General features: G+C 34.2%; 1 protein-coding gene across 1 annotated transcript; it reads left to right on the forward strand.

Annotated features, from left to right (window-relative positions):
• Positions 1 to 2,415: 2,415 nt before the first annotated feature.
• Positions 2,416 to 20,049, forward strand: LOC132038061 (transcriptional corepressor LEUNIG_HOMOLOG-like). Its single transcript, XM_059428789.1, has 17 exons — positions 2,416 to 2,710; positions 2,970 to 3,055; positions 7,391 to 7,488; positions 7,868 to 7,980; positions 8,070 to 8,314; positions 8,760 to 8,808; positions 8,892 to 8,994; positions 15,459 to 15,508; positions 15,918 to 16,067; positions 16,207 to 16,248; positions 16,409 to 16,475; positions 16,906 to 17,015; positions 17,117 to 17,266; positions 18,024 to 18,179; positions 18,602 to 18,718; positions 18,820 to 19,017; positions 19,592 to 20,049. The coding sequence occupies exons 3-17, from the start codon at positions 7,416 to 7,418 to the stop codon at positions 19,739 to 19,741; spliced, it is 1,773 nt and encodes a 590-aa protein (XP_059284772.1). The 5' UTR covers positions 2,416 to 2,710; positions 2,970 to 3,055; positions 7,391 to 7,415; the 3' UTR covers positions 19,742 to 20,049.
• The last annotated feature ends 1,402 nt before the right edge of the window (positions 20,050 to 21,451 follow it).

Raw genomic sequence — 21,451 nt, forward strand, 5'->3', positions numbered from 1 at the left:
ATATGGAGAATACACTGTATTAAAAAATATGGAGAATACACTGTATTTACTAGAAAAAATTGTATACAAATAACAATTTTTGGGGTTTCAATCGGCCATGGCCATTTTCCAATGAGCATAGTGGTGGATGGACTAGAAATTTAGGTAGCAACCAAGAGATGGGTAACTGACTTTTGTCTACATTTTTACAAGGATGATAATTCCCTGAGATCTGACAATGAGATCTCAGAATGGTGGTCAGAGATTAAGAAAATTGCCACGGAGACAAGTGGAATGAAACATGGTGGTGCTTGATGACTGCTCTCTCTGACCAAGTAGAGACTCTCACAACCTTATATGTATTTCCTCAGGTCTTCAAGCTTAGTTAACTTTGGAAAATATGGATACGTGGGTCATCCTCTAAATCGCACAACCAAATGTCGGAATTACATCCCGATGGAAGGGACAAGAGAGTTTCATGGAGTTTCTCATGACCCAGAGTTCTTTCTCCAAGTAGAGACTTCGTCTTTTGAAATCTGAAGCAAATGACTTTGAGCTTTTATAGTGTATTGGAATATATTATAACTGGAATAAATAGATACGGATTGTAGTTTATTTAAAGTGTAGTTATTATACTTAAATACTCTTATGTGTTAGCTACACCATGTAAAAATTTCTTTGGTTATCGTATTATTTGGCTGTGGTTACTATTTCTTTCTTTTAGAATGCTATAGAGTGCTTTCCTTATTATCTGCCATGACTCTTAACTTTCGTATTTTCTGTGTCCAAAACTGCTTGGAAATGCTTTCCTTTTTTTTTTTTGGTTGCTTTTCTTTATTTGAGTCGAGTGTCTATCAGAAATAGCCTCTTTACCTCCACAAGGCAAGGTTAAGGTGTGCGTACAGCCGTACACACAACCCTCCCCAGACCTTGTGGGATTACGCTGGGTTTGTTGTTGTTTATGATCTATTCCTTAGGTTATGAGAATGGGAGATAATTTGCTTTTGTTGAGATATTGGGTGTATAGTTATTTTTGCCTGTACTGGAAAACTGCCAATTAAGCTTGTATAATTGGATTACTAGATTTGGATAAATAAGTGATCCTTACTTATTTTTGGAGGTAATTTGACTAGATTCCCACTTCAAATAAATCTTTGATTTATAGTACCCCGAGCAAGAATTAAACTGTAGAGTTTCAGGATCATATGACTAGTTGACGCATTTCTTGAATTATTTCCTTGGAAAGGAAAGTTGATCTCTAGGAAAAAGAAGGGGTTTTGTGGATAAATGATCTGCCTTAAGGTGTTCGCAAATGGGCAGGTTGGGTTGAATTTGGGCGGGTGGAAAACGGGTTGGATTTCAACCCACCCATATTTCCTGCGGGTCAAAAATGGGTTGGGTAATAAATGGGGGGAACCTGCTGTTCCGTGCCTTATGTGCATCATCTCGTCTACCAGATGTAGAGACAAATAATACTGAAGATAAAGAGTATTATAGACAAACTAAACACTAATTGTCAACTGGCATGGTCTTGTTGCAAGCTTATTGGATTCTTTGTTATTAGGTGTCTAAAATTCTTGTTGCATAATATAGTACAAAAGAGATGGACTCGGATTTTTTTTTTTTAGTCAGTTGATATTCTTTTTGGGCATGTTTTAATGTTTTGTAATTGAAATTCGCAATTGTGAATTCTAAGAGTCCGCTGATCAATTCCTTTCGGTTATCGTATTATTTAGCTGTGGTTACTGTTTCTTTCTTTGAGAATATTATTTAATGCTTTCCTTATTATCTGCCATTACTCTTTCCTTTCGTATTTTCTGTGTCCAAAACTCCTTGGAAATGCTTTTCTTTTCTTTATTTGAGTCGTGGGTCTATCGGAAATAGCCTCTCTACCTGCACGAGGTAAGGTTAAAGTCTGCGTACAGCCACACACACTACCCTCCTCAGACCTTGTGGGATTACACTGGGTTTGTTGTTATTTCTGATCAATTCCTTTGGTTAGAAGAATGGGAGATAGTTTGCTCTTGTTGAGATATTGGACTTGAATTTGATGATCGAGTATGAGGTAAAAATGCAATCTGATCGCTGTAAATGTAAGTAAAGGACAAATCTCTAAGTTATAGACTGAATAGATGTCTGACTTTCAGCTTGTAGTTTACAAATCTAAGTCAGTAGTGATCAAGTAGCTAATTTACATTCTGCTGTGTTGAAGTTTGTTGAATCAAAATCATTTCATGCTGTCACAAGTCGTCAAAGAAAATTGATGTTAAGCTTGTGCTAGGCTCACAATCTTTTTTTTTTTTTTGTGTGCAGTGTGAGCAGTCTGAATCATGTATAAAACAGTGTTTTGCTTCATTTTTTTTTGGTTGATAAGTTACTCATTGGGTCATTACTGAAAAGATGTTTATGAATTAACTGCCAACTTAATCTCAAGGACTGTTATGTTCTTCAATCACATGAGAATACTTGAATTTGATTCAAATATTTAATGCACAACTTTTGTTTCTCCTTTAGGTTTCTAGCAGAGATCAAATGGAGGAAATAGGCTTAGCACCCAGAGATGAAGATACAAGCAAGAAACCAGTTGAAGCTTATAAAATCAGATGTATCATTACATGTGATGAATTACATTTTGCACGGTACAATCATGATGATTGAAAGCTCAACGTTGAGCTATCTTGTCAGAAAAGCAACAGAAGGGGCGACGTAGATCCTTTGCTCAACCTCCAAGGTACTGTTGAATATTCCTGAACTGAACAGCTCTTTCAATGTTCCTTCCGTTCCTTCTCCTTCGACTTCCTTGTTTTCTGCTTAATGAAACAGAAACACGAACAGCAGGGAAACTGCAATAAGAATTTCATTTTTCTTTTCTTTTAGTAGCCATCTCAAATATTACAGAGAATTATGTATATATGGGCGCCTTCCTGCCCTTGATCTGTATTTTCTCTTTTATTTATTTGTCTTGTGCTTCTATTTCTTATTCCCTACAGATAAGAAGATGCCTTCCTTAGGAGCCGTAACCAAGTTGATGTATGCCCGAGGAAAAGTGGTTCCTTGTGCTTTCCTTTCTTTGAAGGTAAGATTTCTTAATGCTACCCAAAATATATTTTAAACAATGCAAAAGCTCCACTTCCCTTGTAAGTTACTTTTCTGCCCCAAAAATTTTGCTCTTTGTGTCACCAGCAAAAGCTTCATTTTCCATCTAATGAAAAAGGAAAAGAGAGGAAAATAGAAGAAGTGGCAAGGCAAATTGAAAACCAATTTTTAGAAAGTAGCAAGTGATGAAAACAAGTATCAACCTGATTAATTGTCTTTCCAAGTATACAGTACAAGTGACCAAGGAGACATATCCTAGAGTAAATAACCAATCAAGGGAAACAGTTACTAGAGTAAGAAGATGTCCAACATAATTTAGAAAGGCAATTGACTATTACAGTTCAAACTCAAGACATACGGGCTTGAAGTTAGAACTGTAAGAATTGAAGTTCAAACTCCACAATTCTTATTTTATGACTCTGGTCTAGAGTTTGAACAGCAAGAACTGAATATTTGAAGTTTGAACCTCAAGAATTGAACGTCATGTAATATGAAGAAGTGGATTGTTTTACATCTTTTTAAGTCGTGGCTATGTTCTAAATACTTTGCAAATGCCTGATATGTTTTAAAGAACAACCCTAAAAGTGACTACTGGTGCACTTAGCCAATCATTTTTTTTTTTTTTTTTAAATTTAACCATGAACCCACTAGTCCGACAAATTCGTAGTTGCACCAGGTAGGCCCACTAAGAGGGTAAAATGCTTTCTACCAAGAAGTTCTTCATTCTAGGAATCAAACCCGAGATCTCTGGTTAAGGGTGAAGGGCTCTCAACCTTGTAACCTCTATGGAAATCTGCTTTATGCATACTGTGACCTCTATGGAAAAACAATAAAGAAATTGTTACGCTTGCCTTCTCGTTTCTGTTTAAGTAACCTTTAAGTAAATGACTTGTTTGGTCTTACCATAAGTAAAAACTAATGTACTATCTAACGTGGTCCTGAGTCAAGCTTATAAACTTCTTCTCTAAATTCAGGCTTATAATGTTTTAATGTTTAGAAAATAAACTTTTTAGATTTAGAAATTACGTTAAATACTTTCCGCTTCATATATGCTTGGAAAACTGAAAGACTAAGTAAATAAAGTAAAATAATATGTGCTGCATGATGGATGTTTTTAGTTATCAACTAGTAAATTGATCATTCCATTGAGATGTCTAGGAACACTTTTGAGTTGTCACTCAAGATCGTTGGAATACCCTGGGGCTTGCTACTCAAGATGCTTGAACTGTTTTAACTTCAATATGAGTAACAAATAGGTTTAGAAGTTAACACTAAGGGTGTTAATTACGTGTTGGCTTGTAGCCATTTCATCAATACGAGAAATTTAACGATTTGTTATGTTTAAACTTAATATATAAAATATATTTCACATAAATTTTATCGGTAGGGGTTGATATTTTTTGGTATAGGTTTATAAAATTGAAAACCTACCCTAATCATTTGGTCCGTTTTAAATCTATATAAAAACATACGATTTTATTAAAAGAATTTGGTACGGCTCGGTTCGGTCGATTTTCAAAAAAAAAAATTAGCACCCCTATCCTGCACCACCATTATCCCAAAAAAAAAAAAAAAGGGTTAGAAATTAAAGTGAGGTAAAAGGAAAACTACAATTCATACACTGTTAGCTTTCAGAATATGTATATTGTCCAATTTTATGTGCCACGTTCTATGTGTCAACTTGGACGTACGAGTGACATATAAGAATGGGTCAAATGATTAAACACAAGTTGATCCATAAAAATATTGGTTTAATAATTGGCTGAGTGCAACCAAATGTGTTCTTAACTCTACATTTCGGAAAAACAGTTTCTGAATTCTCTTGCTAAAACATAACAAGCAAGAATTAAATAATTAGAGAAAATTTTCTCTGATCCAATTGTACTATTGAAGATGTGGTATTGAATTTGATAGGAGTGGTAATCTTTTGACCCATACTCAATCCATTTTGACTCTCCAGTGAAAACTAACCCGAATGTTCTTTGAACAAATTGGGTCATGATTAGTACTTTTACTGTATCTTTGGCCTATCTTTTGACACCCCCAACTTTAAATTGTTATGATAAATTTAAAAAAACCGAAAAATCGAATATTGCTCATCAATATTTTTTTAATAAAAATAAACATATGTTGCTCATTAAACTTTTGACTCTAACTTACCATTATAAAGTCTTGGATGCATGAGTCGAGCTGATGAAGTCTTGGGTTATTGTAATTTGAGTAGACCATTCTGATAACTATTAAGTTAATAATGTTAGGAATCAATGAATCCCATAAAATTTAGTAGGCAATCCAATAACTTAATTAAAAATGGTATCCAGTTAACAATAATTTAATTGCTTACCTAAGTTGTATCATCTTATCAAGTCTTTGTTGTTGCATCTTTTTCGGTAATAAGAGTTACATAATCTCAATGCCCCGATTTTTATTGAAGTACTTCTCATTTTCTAGTAAATATTTTATCCCGAGACAAAATAGTGGGATTACATAATAAAAAGTTGGTTTGACCTTAGAAAATGGTTGATAGCAACAATTAGATCAATATATGGTAAGCAGTTAGCAACAATCAAATTCAAATCTAAATTAGATCACATAATCTCATGTATTTTAAATTTATTCAACACCCTTACACTTTTTTTAACTGATTGATAACTCCTTTTTCTTTCTTTCTTTCTTTTTATTTTTATTTTTAAATGTTATCATAATAAGGAGGCTGGTAGACTAAAAAAGATTGTAAATACTCTATACAAAGTTAAATACACTGTAAATGTAAAATATTTTTTATACTGTTAATTTGTATATCCTAAATAAAACTTTTAAAAAATGGAGGTTGTTTCTTGTTGAGATATTTATGAGTTTTAAGCATCTTACATGGAATTTAGTGCAAAAGTTGCTTAGAAACTGAAATGGTATTTGCAGAAAATTAATGAGTGATTGTCCAATTGTGAAAAGGTCTATTATATTACTCAAATTTAAGAGATTTCACTAACTTATATTGTCACCTCTTTTGGTTCGAAGCTTTGGATGTTAAGCATTGCAGTAAAAACTGTTGTCTGTTTGTCACCTAATACACTCATTTTATTTTCTTCTTCTGCTTCCTTCTCATAATTGGCTTCTATTCTGACTTCGCCTCTAACATGCATTAACATCTCTTTATTTATTTATTTAGTTATTACTATGAAAAAGGTAAAATATCCAAGGATAAAAAATCTCAGGTTCCTTTCCTCCTAATATTTTAACCAATGACAAAGTGGAAAAGAACAAGACTCAACGGGAATCTTGTTTTTGTTTTTTGTGAAAAAAAAAGAAGAACAAATAATGCAAATGAATTTATTAAAGTATAAAAAAGTTTTTTGATAAAGAAATCGTCTAAGGAAGAAAAGCGTGGCGTTTATTTATTCTTTAAATCCTAATTATAAAAAGTAACACACATATTTTTATCTTTACATGTATACACACATATGTTAAAAGATTCTATAATTTTGATAAAATAGAAATAAAATTTCACTGATTACATGGATTGGTTAACAAAAATTCATTTCTACCTCCACCCCCACCCTCACCCCCACTCCAGAGTCAACATTACAAAAAAAAGAGGCATTTCACTAAAAATAACAAAAAGTAAAAAAATAATAAAAGTTAGGAGTTAAATAAAATGAGTGAGAATGAAATGAAAAGGTAGAATAAAAGAGGAGAACAAGCTTTCTCTCACTTCTCTTCTCCCTCTAAATTAAATCCATATATATATATAATTTTTCTTTTTTTTATTTTCTTTCACTTTTGCATGGAACTGTCACTTACTTACTATGCTTCCTTCCCTTATAACGCTTCCATCTTTCATTTCCACCACCTCATTCTCAATTTTACTCTCTCATTCTTCCAATTCAACTCTCTTTGTCATCTCTCTCTCTCTCTCTCTCTCTCACACACACACACACACACACACTCCCTCTGCATTCTTCTTTGTGTAGTCTAAGTGGAATTTTGGTTCTTGAGACTCTTTGTTTATCTTTCCCAGTTGTTCTTGCTCAAGTCATCTTTCCTTTCTCTTTTCTGTGGTCAATTAAGCCATTGCTTTTGTTAATCATGGCTAGTTTGGAGGCTCAATGCTTGTAAGTTTTTACGTGTTAAATCGCCAGAAATTTTGTAACAAAAGATACTCGCCTCAGTGTTATGTCATACGTACATTTTTAATTATTGATACTCTTGATAATCTGTGCTTGTCTACTTTTCATTTTGGTTGTGTGTCATTTCCCCCCTTTGTTTGACTGTTTTTAATTATGCTTTTCTGTTTATTTGTTTGGGCTTTTTTCAGACTTGAACTTGCCATTCTCGATTACATGTCTAAAAAAGGTTACCATCAGATTCGTGAGGCATTCTCCCCCGAAGTTCCTGCTAATCAAAATCCTTTTGGTAAGTAACTCCCTTTTATGCATCTATGCTTTTAATTGATTGCTCAAAACTGATCCTCTAATGAGTTAAGATATGTGTTTTAGTAATGGTTTTGTTTACCTGAAAGGGTCGTAATATTCTTATGCTTAATTAGTTTTGTAATTCTTACATATGACCATATGGTGGATTGCTGATCGTGTTGTTCTTGAAAATTTAGGTAATAGGTTGAGTCATTCCCTTTGATTGATGTGGTGCATTTTAGTTACCTAATGTTGGATGTTTTTACTTTATTAACAGTCCTTTGTTATTTTAGAGAGTTATATTTAATGGAGTTGATGTAATATGATAATGTGATATTGAGCTTTGGAGTAACTGTTTTTGATTTTGTGGTTCGTTTCAGCTATCAATTTTCCTCATGAATCATTTCTGCAAGTGTTTTGGGGTAAATTTTACGAAGCATACCGCTCTAGGTTCCCTGACGACCCTATATTCGCTGCTGAATCCTTTGATAAGGTGTTACCCATGGACCTTTTCTATGCCTTCTTCATGTTTAACTGATATGAAATAATTGCAAACTAAATGCTTGATTTCTAAATTCTCAGGTCGCACAGACTGTGGAAAATGTTGTTGCTAATAACGGTCCTGCAAATCAATCCTATGCTTCTGATCATACGGGAGCAAACACCTCCAATGTGATGCCTGTGATGCCATCACCACATCTGATTGCATCTTCTGCTGTGATGGGACCCAGCGGTCCTGATGATGCGGAAGCTATGGCTTCAGGATTGTTTTCTTATGATGAGATGGGTGAAATGGGCGGCATCTTTCCATTTGCAAGCGTTTCCAGGTAATAGCATGTTACGCTTATTGCTATACTGATAATTTTTGCTACATTTAAATCTACTTTACAATGACTGCCCAGTTACTTCAACGGTGATAAAGGTTGAGCGCTTGATGTGATTTTCCTCTCCTTAATTTGTCTGGTATCATTGTCTTAAGTTGCTAAGGCAACAAAAGAAGATTGACCAAAATCATGTTCTTATTCTCTGTGTATTGCTATTAATTATGACCTTCTGATATATGAAACGTCAAGACTTTCTTGCAAAACCTGGCTATTAAGGAATGCTATTTAGTCTAGTAACTAATCAATTGCTTGGCCTGTAATATGAGATAGATTTTTGACATTATCTTGATTGTTCTAGCATGTTTTGTGTATGAAACCATTACTTTGGTTGTTGAGTCTGAGTATCAGAATCTTCTAATTCTGTATGTTGTATGTTCATGTCCTTCAGCTATCAAATGCCGCAAATGCCAACTGCTTCTCCAGAGTGGAATGCAAGAGTATGCTTACATTTCCCCACACATTTGCAAGCTTTTTAGTTAATAATTGGTTGAAAATATTGACAAGTTTTTATTCTTTCCAGGATTACAGACCTGGCATAAACTTGGGAGGACCTGCACGAATGGAACTGAATATTCATGCCCCTGCAAATGCTTTGCCTGCTTCACAGGAACTTTTTGATGCGGGTTTGTTTGTAATTTAGCTTTAAATAGTTTGCTCTTTAGTTTATATAAGTTTTTGTCTATTGCATTGCTAATGTTGAAAGTTTGAACATTAAGATAATCTGCTAATACTTTTAGCCTAAACAATCCTTTAGAAGGATAAATGCACATATATTGAAGAGGACTGGCTCACTTTTAAAGTGTAGCTAATTATAAATCCCTTTTATTTTGGATTATTGTATATGTCTACCATAAACATCGAAATAGTATTTCTAGGTTCCATTTCATTCTGCCATTTCATTCTCCACTCGGCTTCAAAAATGGACACGGGTGCGTGTCGGATCCTCCAAAAGTAGTGCATTTTGATCCTCTGCAGCTCATCATTTTTGGAGAGTCCGAGCAACATAGCTTTCAGGCTCTTCAACCAACTGCTCGTGAGTGCATCAAATTCTCGATCCAAATAAAGATTGTTTGATTGTTATCTCCGTTAAGCATGGATGGAGAAGTTGATATTTTGAAAAAGTTGCTACGTAGTTAGTTAATATATTTAGGAAAGAAAGTCGTGTGAAGAGAGAAGGATCACGTATTATCCCTGAGTGTATTTTGTTGAGTAACCTCTGATACAAACATTACAAAAGTTTCTAAAGGAGTATTCAATGATAGTGATTGCTTTCGCCCAATTTATTAAATGCTTGTTGCTATTTTCTGAATCAAATAGAGATTTGGGAGAAAAAGATCTTCTTTTGATAAGGAGGAGAAGAATCTCTTCAAGAAGTTATTATTGCTTTCGCTATTGGTGGAAAAAGGACTGCAATACTATTGCAGTGCACAGGTCAAAGCATACCACGACCATTTAGAATGTGGTCTTGTGTATCTAGCCTTTACCCGTATGGTACATTGGTGGATTCAGGCATCAGGAGCATGAAGCTTAAGTTTGAGGCGATAGAGTTACATCTAGAATGAAAGAATGATGTACGATTTAAGCTATAGCGCTGAGGTGATAATATTGGAACAATACAATTGGTCCTTGTTGTGTTGTACAATAAGTTAAATTGAACTCTTGAAAGTATTCTTTATAGATTATGAAGGCAAATCCACGTAGGAACGTAGAAGAGTCAGAAGTTATGATATGGTCCATATCAGGTAATAATGATTCTATTAGAAGGTTTGTGATGTTGCTTGATAGAAAAGCTGAAGTCGGTGAAGTGCATGGTCAGTCTCTTAGTTAAACTTCTAAAGGCTAAGATTCCTCGCTGTCATATTAGGAAACTTGATCATTGTGGCTTGAAGTAACGTTTAACAGACAGGATAAATTTGTTCGGATAAGTGATTTGTTAGAGCTTTTTGGATGAGCAGAATACATATGATTGAGGAAGTTTCTGAAATTCAAGATTCAGTTGAAAGGGAAATAGGAGTAATGATTTTTCAAGCAATGGGGAATACCTTGTGTGCCTGTTGGACATCTTAAGTGGATAAGAGGGAGACTTATAGGAGGAAGAGAATTCCCTAAGTAGGTAAAAGGAAAAAAGATCACAATCAAGTTCCGCTTGAATTCCATAGAAGTTACCAGTTTTTCTATTTTAAGCTCAGAAAACACAGGTCAAACTCCATAAGTAAGTATTTACACTGATACCTGCTCTATTGTCACTTCACTAAAGAACCAGCCAGGCCTTATCAGCAAAGAGAAAAGTGAAGGATCCACCTCAGCTTGACTGTCTAAGGTAGTTCGCAGTCTCATGATATCTCATAGAGCAACAAGAATGGTTTATGAACTGCCGAAGACTTCTCTGCTCTTCTTTTTTATTATCTGTGGTGTCTGGTCCAGCTTGTGCTAACCTCGACTAATTCCACGGTGTACCTACTACCCTCCAAGACTTCTCAACTTGGACCTGAAACAATCCAAACAGAAACTCCTGTCACAAAATACGTCCTTCATGTCTTGTCATGTAACTGATCTCTCTTCCAAACAAGCTCAGATAATGAAGCTCAGCTTGAAGTCATCATAAAGTGTCTAAAAGCCGTTGTCCTTAACTTTGATCGTCCTTAACCTTGATCAAGTACTACAGTTTCCTCAAGTATTTTCCAGTCAAGGTAACGTTATTACAAAGTTTACCTGTCTGCTGAGTGGTCGAGGTCCTTCTGATTTCACATAAGTTCAATTAGAAGCTCAAAGTACGTCTATGACTCTCCTAGTTGTTGGTGTGGAGAAATACATAAACGTCCAGTTAGAAATTCTTTCTCTTTCCCTTTTAACCATTTTACAAAGTGTGAAACATTAATGGAGTACATACTAAAGCGGAAACCTTTTATATTTTCGCCTTGTACAAGTTTTAATAAATTTGCTCAGCCAATAAGGCTTAAATAAAAAGTTATTCTGTATTGGGAAGGTAATTGCATCTACTCCTACGAATCTTGCGACGACCGTTGTATTGGATCAATAAAGAATAATGGATTTTAAAGTGACATTAATTGTGATTAGCATGATCGAGATCATATTTTCAAGAAAATGGTCATAAAACAAACGTTTCTATCGCGCCCATATAGCACTATGCTCCCTTGTGATATTCATTTGGATTACTTGTGACACACCAATTTTATTAACAAATCTCCAATCATACTTTTTAGCATGAATCCAGCCTTTTCACGGTTGCAAAGGAGCATCATAAATAAGGAATCCCATTATGGGCGATTTGACAGTTAGATGTAGCACAAGGTGTCCTCAAAATGTCAACTCCTTGGTCATAGCTAAAAGATCCTGTGCATCGGCATTCACCGCGTAGCTTCAGAGGATTTTCTCATTCATCTTAAGAGATCATTTATCCTACCATCAATCTACAACACCAGTCATAATAAAGTTCCCTACCTTCTACTTTAGTTTGTTCCAAATGACCTTGTACCTGTTGCCTTACATGTAAAGTAAGTTTCTTGTTCTTGTAAAATTGAAATAAGTTCAAACGCTTCATATTGTTTTTAAAATGATACGGCGTTTTATCTGCTTCTTCACATTTCAAAGTGTTTTTTCTTTTAACTTTTCTCTAGTAGTCTTAATATGGTAATCATTCAAGTATTGTAGTCTTACTAACCACACTCTAGTTACTTTTGAGTCGAACTATGTAGTTGCTTCAGCTTTGTTGAGAATTTAATTAAATAAATAACAGTGTTCACTCTCTAACAACATATGCTTTTAGATGAAATGGTCACACACTTCAACATGATATTAGAGCATGCAGAGGTCCTAGGATCGAGTCTCGCCGCAACCCATTATCAAATAGAATTTCCACGTGCTTGGCCCATGAAAAAAAAAGGCCCGCATGTGAGAGGGCGTATTGAGAATATAATTAAGTAAATAAAAGTGTGCTCTCTCTAACAGCTTAAGCTTTTAGCTGAAATGGTCACACACTTCAACAAGCTTAAACGTGCCTAAATAGCATTTCTTCTTCTCCTAAGAATCCTAACTTGGAATGCAAGCTCAAGGAAGCGATAACTTGTTATGAGGTATTGGGAATAGAGTTTTTGGAGGAGAGAGTTTGTAGGTTGGCATTTTAGATCATATGCTGATTTTAAAGTATAGAATAGAAGGTCTTCACTCTTCACACTTATGCGTGTTTGGAATATTTTGAGGTTAGAGTTGTTAAAAAAGTATCATCCTACAGATAGTTCCTTGCTTATAAAAGAATTTATAATGGGAATCAGCTGAAGCATATCTGAACCAAGTCTTTTTAGTGGGACAAAGTAGTTATGGCTTAGATTACCTCTCATGAACTAAAACTTTCAATACTTAAGGTTAAGAGATGAACTTCGAAGTTACTATAGTACTATAAAATGAAGTATATTACATAGCCAACTTTAGGTTGATTCAATCAAGGTGTCGTGCTGTAACTATTTTAATGTACAAGTTTAAGGAACACAGTGTTTCTCCAGAATGATAAATTGGTAAGCTGTCGCATAGAATAATATATTGGTGAGTCATGCTAACTTGATAAGAGTGTTACCTTGTCCATTTATTCTTTAACCAGCCTAAGTTTCCAAATTGAGTTTCGTAACCTTGATCACACAATTGGGCTTACAAACAGTAGCCCAATACGATGAATCGCTAGTATGATGTTCACTATGGTTCTTTAAACAAGTGCTTCTATAGCACATGTGTTTCCCTGCTTGCCAAATACGACACAAGTAAGGATGTTCAACCTTCTCAACGAATGGATGACCTCAGTACATCTTTGAATTGCCATTGTTCAAGTTCACACCAAAGGAAAGGGATGAGGATGGTGGATTGATGTCTGCCATTTTAGCCTTTGAAAGGGCCTCATTTAGAGATAACATAGCTTGCTACATACAAGTATTGCCAATGCAAGATGGCCTGCCCAACTACCTAACATAAAAAAAAAAAAAAAAAAAAAAAAAAAAAAAAAAAAACCTAGACGTGAGCACCAGTTTGGATAGAAATGACATGTGGTATAGATTTATAAATGTGGCTTGCATGGGTCTAAGGCTATGTTACTCGGACTCTTCAAAAATGGACACCAGTTTGGATCCTCCAAAAAAGAAATGACATTTTTGAAGGATCCGACATAGATCATTTTTGGAAAGTGGCTTGCAACATAGGTCTAAGGTGGCTCTTGTTACTTAGTTATCAAATATTACTTAGTTGTTCAACTAATTAGGGATATTAAGCGAGCTACGTTTTTTCGAATATACAACTCAAATCTCTCAACCTTAGCCTGTTTATTTAACAATTCCGGCATGTGTAACCTCAAGGCCTACTCATGTTCTTAAAATAATTATTTTTAACATAAGTATAAAGTGTTGTAAGAGTTTTCTTTAGTACACTGGTTGCAAACAAAAATCATTATAGATTTATTAATATGAAAATATTTCCTGATTTGATTCTAAGATATAAATTCATTATACTGCATATGTATGTGCTTGTGAGTTCCCATTCCCTTTGTGATTATGCCAGTGGCTAGTGAGAGATTACCTTTAGTAAAATCCTTACAACTAAGATTATATATGACACACTTCCCCATTTGGGTAAAGATGCATGTTGCATGGGCAGAAAAAACCTATGCTCTTCAGACTCTTCAAAATGTCACCCGTTGCGTGTAGGATTCTCCAAAAGTAGTGCATTTTTGGAGGATCCATCACGGGTGCGGTGGCATATTTTGAGAGTCTGAGCAACATAGGAAAAAACAATTTTTGAGTTTAGATGAAAAATTGGAGACTTTGATAGTTAGCTTAACATAAGGCGCAACCCGGAAATCCTTGATGCAAACGGGCACATCTCCTAACCAAAATCAGTACAAAGTGATGGTGGTCAATGAACTTAATTAGTCTGACCTGGGAAGTTATTTAAGGTAAGCTTCATTTTCCTTTGTGGTTTAGTTGGGATTAAGATCTGAAAGAGACGCTTCTACTAATAAGGAAAAAAAAAAAAAAAAAAAAAAAAAAAAAAAAAAAATCAGAAAGAGATGCCTCTAGTGCTTTTGCCAACTCTTTGTATTTTGGGTATCTTCGTAATACATTATTTTGTGTTACAACATCCAAGTTGGAAGCTACATATCTACTTCTAATAGAATGCCACTCTTTCACACATTCATCTCCTTTTGAAAGTTTAGGACATGCGGAGGGAACTTCTTAAGCATTAACTAAGCACTCTTACCTTTTTGTCACTAAAGACGGTACCCTCTTTCCTGAAAAAACTCTTCTTCTGTATCTGAAGATATGTTTTTACTGCTTTAATCTATTGCAGAATCTATGAGATCAATGTATTTGGTTGTTGAACATGTTCCAGGATTTGTTAAACATTAATTGATTGTATGAAAATCGACAGAGCAGAGTAGTTGTTAAATATTAATTGAAGTAAGAAAAGGATGAACATATGGCAGCTTAGGAATAAGATCCACCAAAGCATGTATGTGGCAGAGGCATTCAGTAAAATTCTTAAAACAGAACATTAATACAATGCACTTTCCCTTCACATCTTTTTATCTTTTGTTTTTTGAAGATGATACTTTGTATGTGCAATTAATTATCATTGGCCTGCTGACCAAGATTTAATTACTGTGGTTTCTTAGTTCTAATTCCTGTATCATTTTGAAGTTCGATTCTTTATCAATTGGAAGTTTTCATAGTAAAAGATACTATGCAAACTAACATGGAAGTATGAATCGAACAGACAATCTTTAAGACTTAAATCATTGCGATGAGTGCTTTTGCAGTGATCATAGATAAAACATCAAATAATTTTTAACGATAGTTTGTACGATGTGCCTAGTAGCTCGGAATTGAGGCTTAGTTGTTGTTGATATATTGTACAATGCTCCATCAGGTTAGTAGACCTGTTGTGATTTTTATGCACTATTAATCTCCTTATCTTTCTTTTTTAAATTTCCTTTTGATCTTCTTTTTGCATTGTACCTTTAGATCTCCCTATCTTTCTTTTTTAATTTTAATTTTTGTTTTGATCTTCTTTTGTATTGCATCTGCAGGGAACAACAGATCTTTGCAACAAGCATCTCACCAAGGATGGCCATATGTTGTAAATACCTTAACTTTTGCATCAATATAAATGTGTAGTCCATTTTGGTGTTTAGGTTCGGGTCAACTTTTATTAGTTCATTCCTTTCATAATCAACCGAGGAAGTTGGCTCAATTCCCCGTCATTAGCCACCAAGTTGTACATCCCAGTGTAATACTACCAACTTAAAAGGAAAAGTTCCGGAGAACTACATCCTTTCAAGATAAGAACCATAACTTAAAACTCAACTTTAAAAGGAGGAACCTATGTAGCAGAAAGAAAAGAGAGGCAAAAAATTTCAAAGTATCTGCATAGTCCAGAAATCAACAGATTGAGGAAAAAAATATAGGCTATCCTACTATACTGATGTGATCTAGATCTTTATCCTGCCTTACTTTTCTTCTTTTTTTCTTCTTCTGGCATTGAACAGATGCTTGGTGATACAAATCAAAGAACCCCAGAGAATTTACAAGCTGACCAGCAAATAATAGCTCCTATAGGAGGAGTTATGAGAAGTTCTGGAAAGCAACCTGCAGTGCAGGAGCAAACAAACCAGCTGAGACTGCAGTCTTCAGATAAGGTTGGTCTTAGATCATAAAGGCTGTCGCAACTGATTTTATTTGAACGTCTTCAAATTTCTGCAATATTTTAGCAGTACCAGAATTGAGGAGACGTGTTCCCATATTTGGCTTCTAATTTCTTTAAATGTGTTTTATCAGAGTGGCAGAAAGAGGAAACTTCCATCGAGTTCTCTGGCACGTGTAAGATCATTTTTCTGCATCTACTTCTTAAAGCCCTTCATGTGCTGGTGATTCAATTTCACTCTGTCGCTGATCGACTTCATCATTTTTGGGGATTGGAATGTCTATATGGTCTTCATCTACTTTATTCTTGCTCATTTGATAAATTCCTGAGCTGTAGGTTGGTAAAGGAAAAGCTATTGTCGGTGGTTCTGTTGCGCCTGCAAGCACTCAAGCTGAACGGGAAGGTAGGTGACAACAAGCTTAATTATTCCCAAGAAAATTTATATTAAAAAGGTTGCAATTTAGATAATTGACAGTTGACAGAAATAGTTAATCATCCAAAGGGACTGTACATAACTGGTATAACCTTTGTTAGGTTCTATAGTGCATCTAATGCTGTTATGTTGAGGAAATAAAGTTACCCCAAGAAAACCCAATCGTGTTGGTTTTATTAGCATTATACCCTGCTTCATTCTTAAGAGGAAAAATTTGGAAGATCTTACATTTGTTCAGTATAACTGTTTCTTAAAACAAAAGAAAAGATGAAAAGAATGTGGTGTCACATGTAGGTTTTAAGATTAAATGCTGTAGCTTTTGAATTTGTCAGGCTCTTACCCTGATGGATAAATTGCTGTTTATCGGCACAAAGGATATTGACTTCATATTGCTTTGCAGGCATCGCTTTTAAAGAGATTCGTAAACTTCAGACAACAAAGAGCAACCTCCTATGTTGCCACTTTAATTCACGAGGAGAGTTGTTGGCTGCTGCTGGACACGACGGGAAGGTTTGTCTTCTTAATCTTCAACAGGATTCTAGTTGGTCAAATGGGAGAGAGCTTATTTCTACTTCTCCTGTTAACGAACTTGTACTGCGATCTATGTTTAGGTTCTGATTTGGGACTTGGGAAATAACAATGTCGTTAGTAGTGAAGAAGGTCATACTCATCACATTACAGATATCCGTTTTAGACCAAACTCAACGGTGTTTGCAACATCTTCCTTTGACAGAACTGTGAATATCTGGGATGCAGCGAAGGTACTGCCTCTATTGGCCATTGCAGATCCTTGGTCGAATGAGTCTTTCAATTACTTTTCTTTTAAGTTGTAATGGCTCAGAAATAGCAGTCAGCACTGAGTCAAATCACCAGGATATATAGAGGGTGTTTGGATTGGCTTATTTTAAGTGCTTATTGGCTTTTAAGCTTTTTTCTACTTTTTGTGGCGTTTGGGAATGATAAAAAGCGCTTTTAAGCACATACTTTTAGGCTAAAAAGTACAAAAATAAGCCAAAAGCAAAAAGTTGGGTATCCGTTATTTCTATGAGTCAAATCACCAGGATATATATTCACTAGTTCTATGATTTCGTTGTTCTTGGTCTTCATTATTTCTTCTGATTTCTCTGCTGATATTATCCTGATTCTTTTGCTTGTACTTAGACAAGAACATACATATTATGTATTTTATTAACTCAGACAATTGTCAATGTTACATTTGTTGCCACATTCTTTATCTCTGTTGTGAGGATACTCAAACGATTTATCACAATTGTATCATATATCAGCATCATTATGTTATGTTGTCTATAATACATTTCATTTGAGTCAATGTTTGAGGAACTTGCTGTTACCAAAACATCTTCTGCAGTCTTTAGACTTCAGAATCTTTTTTCTTTTCTTCTGGTGATCAGGATTTTTCATAATGATAAATGTCGAATATCTTGAATTGCTTCCTTTTAATCTGTGTCTATTACAACCATGATACTGTACATATCTCACTATTTTGTCATAATCCAGCCAAGCAACCCCTTTGGAAACCTTGTCGGGCATGCTGGGCATGTGATGTCAATAGATTTTCATCCGACAAAGTTGAGTCTCCTAAGTTCTTGTGATAGCAATGATGAGATTAAACTGTGGGATCTCTATACGGGTGATGAGAAATTCAGTTTTAAGGTTAGTGTCTCTGTTCGTTATTTTTTTTTTTTTTTAGATGTTGATAAAGAGGTATCTGTATTTGACATACGAAGGCTTCATAATTAATAGTTAGCTGTTTTTTATGTTTTCATCAATTTGGAGATTTCTTAAAGTCGTGATCCTAAATCATTGTTGAATCAGTTTTTTCTTGAATTCCTGCATTCGATTATAAGAAATATTTTTCCTGCTTATTCTTTCTTCTTCATTCCAAGCAACTTCAAGGTTTTCAAGATCAGTAGTCGCTCATCACGTAAATACACATGCAGAAAGATAGTTTAGGAAATAATAGAGTTTCGTAAATGTTATTTGAACCAACATCTTCTAAGCAGAGTGTTTTATAGAGAATTAGCAATTATTCATTCACGATAAATTAAATTTATTAGCTTTTGGTACAAATGCAGGGAGGCAACAGACAAGTTAGATTCCAACCTAAACTTGGGCACTTTTTGGCAAGTTCTAGCGGAAATGTTATAAATATCTTTGATGTGGAGACCAACAGCATACAAACAAAATTACAAGTAAGTTGTTTATTCTTGATCATTGATCAAGCTTGTTTAAATTTCTTATCTGTTGCATTACTATTTCACATCAATGTGGTTTCTTTTTCTTTGATTTATAGGGACACATCAAAGACGTCCGTTCAATCTGCTGGGATTTCAGTGGGAATTGCCTGGCATCCGTGAGCGAAGATAGTGCACGAATATGGTATGTTAGTGAAGGAAGCTGTCTATTTGAATTGTACTCCCATGGCAAGAATTTCCAGTCGTGCATTTTCCACCCTGGGCACGGTCAAGTGTTGGTGATTGGTTCCGAGAAGGTATGCTCAACACAATTTGGACATTTTGTGCTAAAGCTTTGAGCTCATAGATAGTTCATTGTAGAGTTGGTTCAATTAATGTCTCTATACATCTGCAAAACAACAAATTTAACTTGGGATGCTTAGATATGGAACCATCCTGGAAAAACCAAAAGAACTTCTCTCCTGGTCAGCCAAAGCTAAGAAATGAAAAAGGAATAGTAGGAGGGTAAGAATATACAACATTTGCAATTTTGGGATCTAGTGTCACAATATGTCACAGAATGCATATTTTGATGTGAGCTTTTCTTCCGAGAGTACCATTATTATTCTTGCTATTTTTAAATCTCAATAAAGAAAATGATGATTGCATATTGATTTCATGTCAACATTTTTGCTTTCGTACTCTTTATCTGGTCATTCCGTAGGGCTTAGTGACTTGTGTTGAGTGGAATTAGGAATATTAGATTTTCAAACTGAACAGTTTCCGTGTCGGGTGAAATTGGTCATGTTTGAAGCTTATTCACATGTATAGTCCTTGATTTTTCTTTCTCCTTTTCCCTCTTCATCTGATACCTATCGAATGTTGTTGCAGTCCCTGGAGCTGTGGAATCCAATCTTCCAGCGCAACATAACTTGGCCATATAGTGCACATGATGGTATAATTTCTTCATTGGCAAATTCACATTGGAAAGGAACCATAGCTTCAGTGAGTCATGACCAGTGTATCAAGATATGGAAATGAAGCTTCTTTGTGCAGATACAACAATCATTCTTTCTTTTTTCCCTTATCCAAATTGAATGAAACCACAGTTGCATAAACCCTTTCACTAGCGAGGGTGCATTTGGGATCGAGGCAGATGACAGTATTCTTGGCGCATCACCAGTAGAATGAGTTATCCAAAAGGCTGTATCAGTCAGAAACTAGACTATTGTTTCAAACTCCTCTATTTTGTCGTTTGAAAGTTGATATTTAAAATGTTAATTAGACTTGTGTATTAAATGACATTTAAACTTGAATAATTAAATGAATTTAAATGCTTAAATTGGAAAGTTTGTAAAAACAATATTATTAGTTAAATGATGCTTTATTTCATATATTTATAGCTACATCTATCTATCTATAATATATAATATCCTAAAGTGGGAAGTCCCATAGTGTAAAGTTTGTTTACTAAAATACCCTTTAAAAGTTGAATGACCATTTAACTTATTTTCCTTTATCATTTCCTATGAGTATTCATTATACTAGAATCTTCTTTATCAATATAATATATAGCATCATTCATGAAGTGTACCGTATCTGTATTGAAAGGCTCCAACCTCTTGGCAAATTTCATGTAGCTTTCCACTTCTTCCCTGAGCATGGAAGGGTCATACTAACGAGATCTCACTATGTCACTCTGGGCATTGTTTTATAACTTTCACATGAAATTGATATTAATAGTTTGGTTATAAAAACATTTAGAGCCTGTTTGGAAAGCCACCTGGTAATTGGAATTGGTGTAATTACTACCCTAATAATTACACAGACTAGTAATTGCACAGTATTGTAATTACAATGACCTGTTTGTTTGTCATAATGTAATTACAAGAGCGTCTTGTTTGGTTACACAAGTGTAATTATACAGTTAGTTTAATTTAAAATTAACATTTGATTATAAACATTTTAAAACTAATATTTAAAAAATATGTGCCATTATAAATGATATTAAATTAGTTATTTAATAATACATTGTTTCTTGAAAACATGTTAATTAATAATCATATATTTGTAACTAATATTGTAAAAAATAATTGATATATAATTTCAAATTGATAATATTTTAATTTTAATTGATTATAAAACTTAAAAGCATACTTTTTTTGTGACAACATCATGGGATTGGATGTTTGACCAAAAAAAGAATATTTATAAATATAATGCCATAACATTATTCAAATGTTTGACAATAATTCTATCAACTGTAAGTAGAAAATAAACAACATGCAATATGAAATAACAAGTCAATAGTACTACAGCAAATATTTTTAAAATCGAAAATATAACCCAAATTCAAAATCAAAAAGAGAAAAATTTAACATAATAATCTGATGTCAAATTCCAAAGTTATATAAGTAAGTTCAATGTAACATAAGTAAATATTCCTATAATTCAAAAGAAAGGGAAAATATAAGTCTATAACCTCATTCACGACGAAATCTATATTAATAACGTCACTCATTATATGCCAAGTTTATTAGTGACTCATTCTTTCTAATATTAAGAGATGTAGTTTCAAAAAGTAGAATATTAACACAGTTATGCTAAATGAATAAAATAAAAAACTAAAAAAAATACAAGCAATTACATGGAACCACAAGAAGTAAAGGTTGGGAATGAGAAGAAAGGAAATGAAATATAAATACTATAAAAAGAAAAATATATTTTAAAAAAGTAAAAATAAAAAAGAAA

The sequence above is a fragment of the Lycium ferocissimum genome, chromosome 2 (assembly GCF_029784015.1).
Source record: "Lycium ferocissimum isolate CSIRO_LF1 chromosome 2, AGI_CSIRO_Lferr_CH_V1, whole genome shotgun sequence".
Classification (NCBI taxonomy): domain Eukaryota; kingdom Viridiplantae; phylum Streptophyta; class Magnoliopsida; order Solanales; family Solanaceae; genus Lycium; species Lycium ferocissimum.

Bases quoted from the DNA above. Each gene is read 5' to 3' on its own strand.
- LOC132038061 (XM_059428789.1), top strand. From the start codon at position 7,416: ATGTCTAAAAAAGGTTACCATCAGATTCGTGAGGCATTCTCCCCCGAA. The intron at 8,995-15,458 runs GTTTGTTTGTAA...TTGCATCTGCAG, and splicing joins ACAGGAACTTTTTGATGCGG to GGAACAACAGATCTTTGCAA. The intron at 18,180-18,601 runs GTTAGTGTCTCT...GTACAAATGCAG, and splicing joins ATGAGAAATTCAGTTTTAAG to GGAGGCAACAGACAAGTTAG.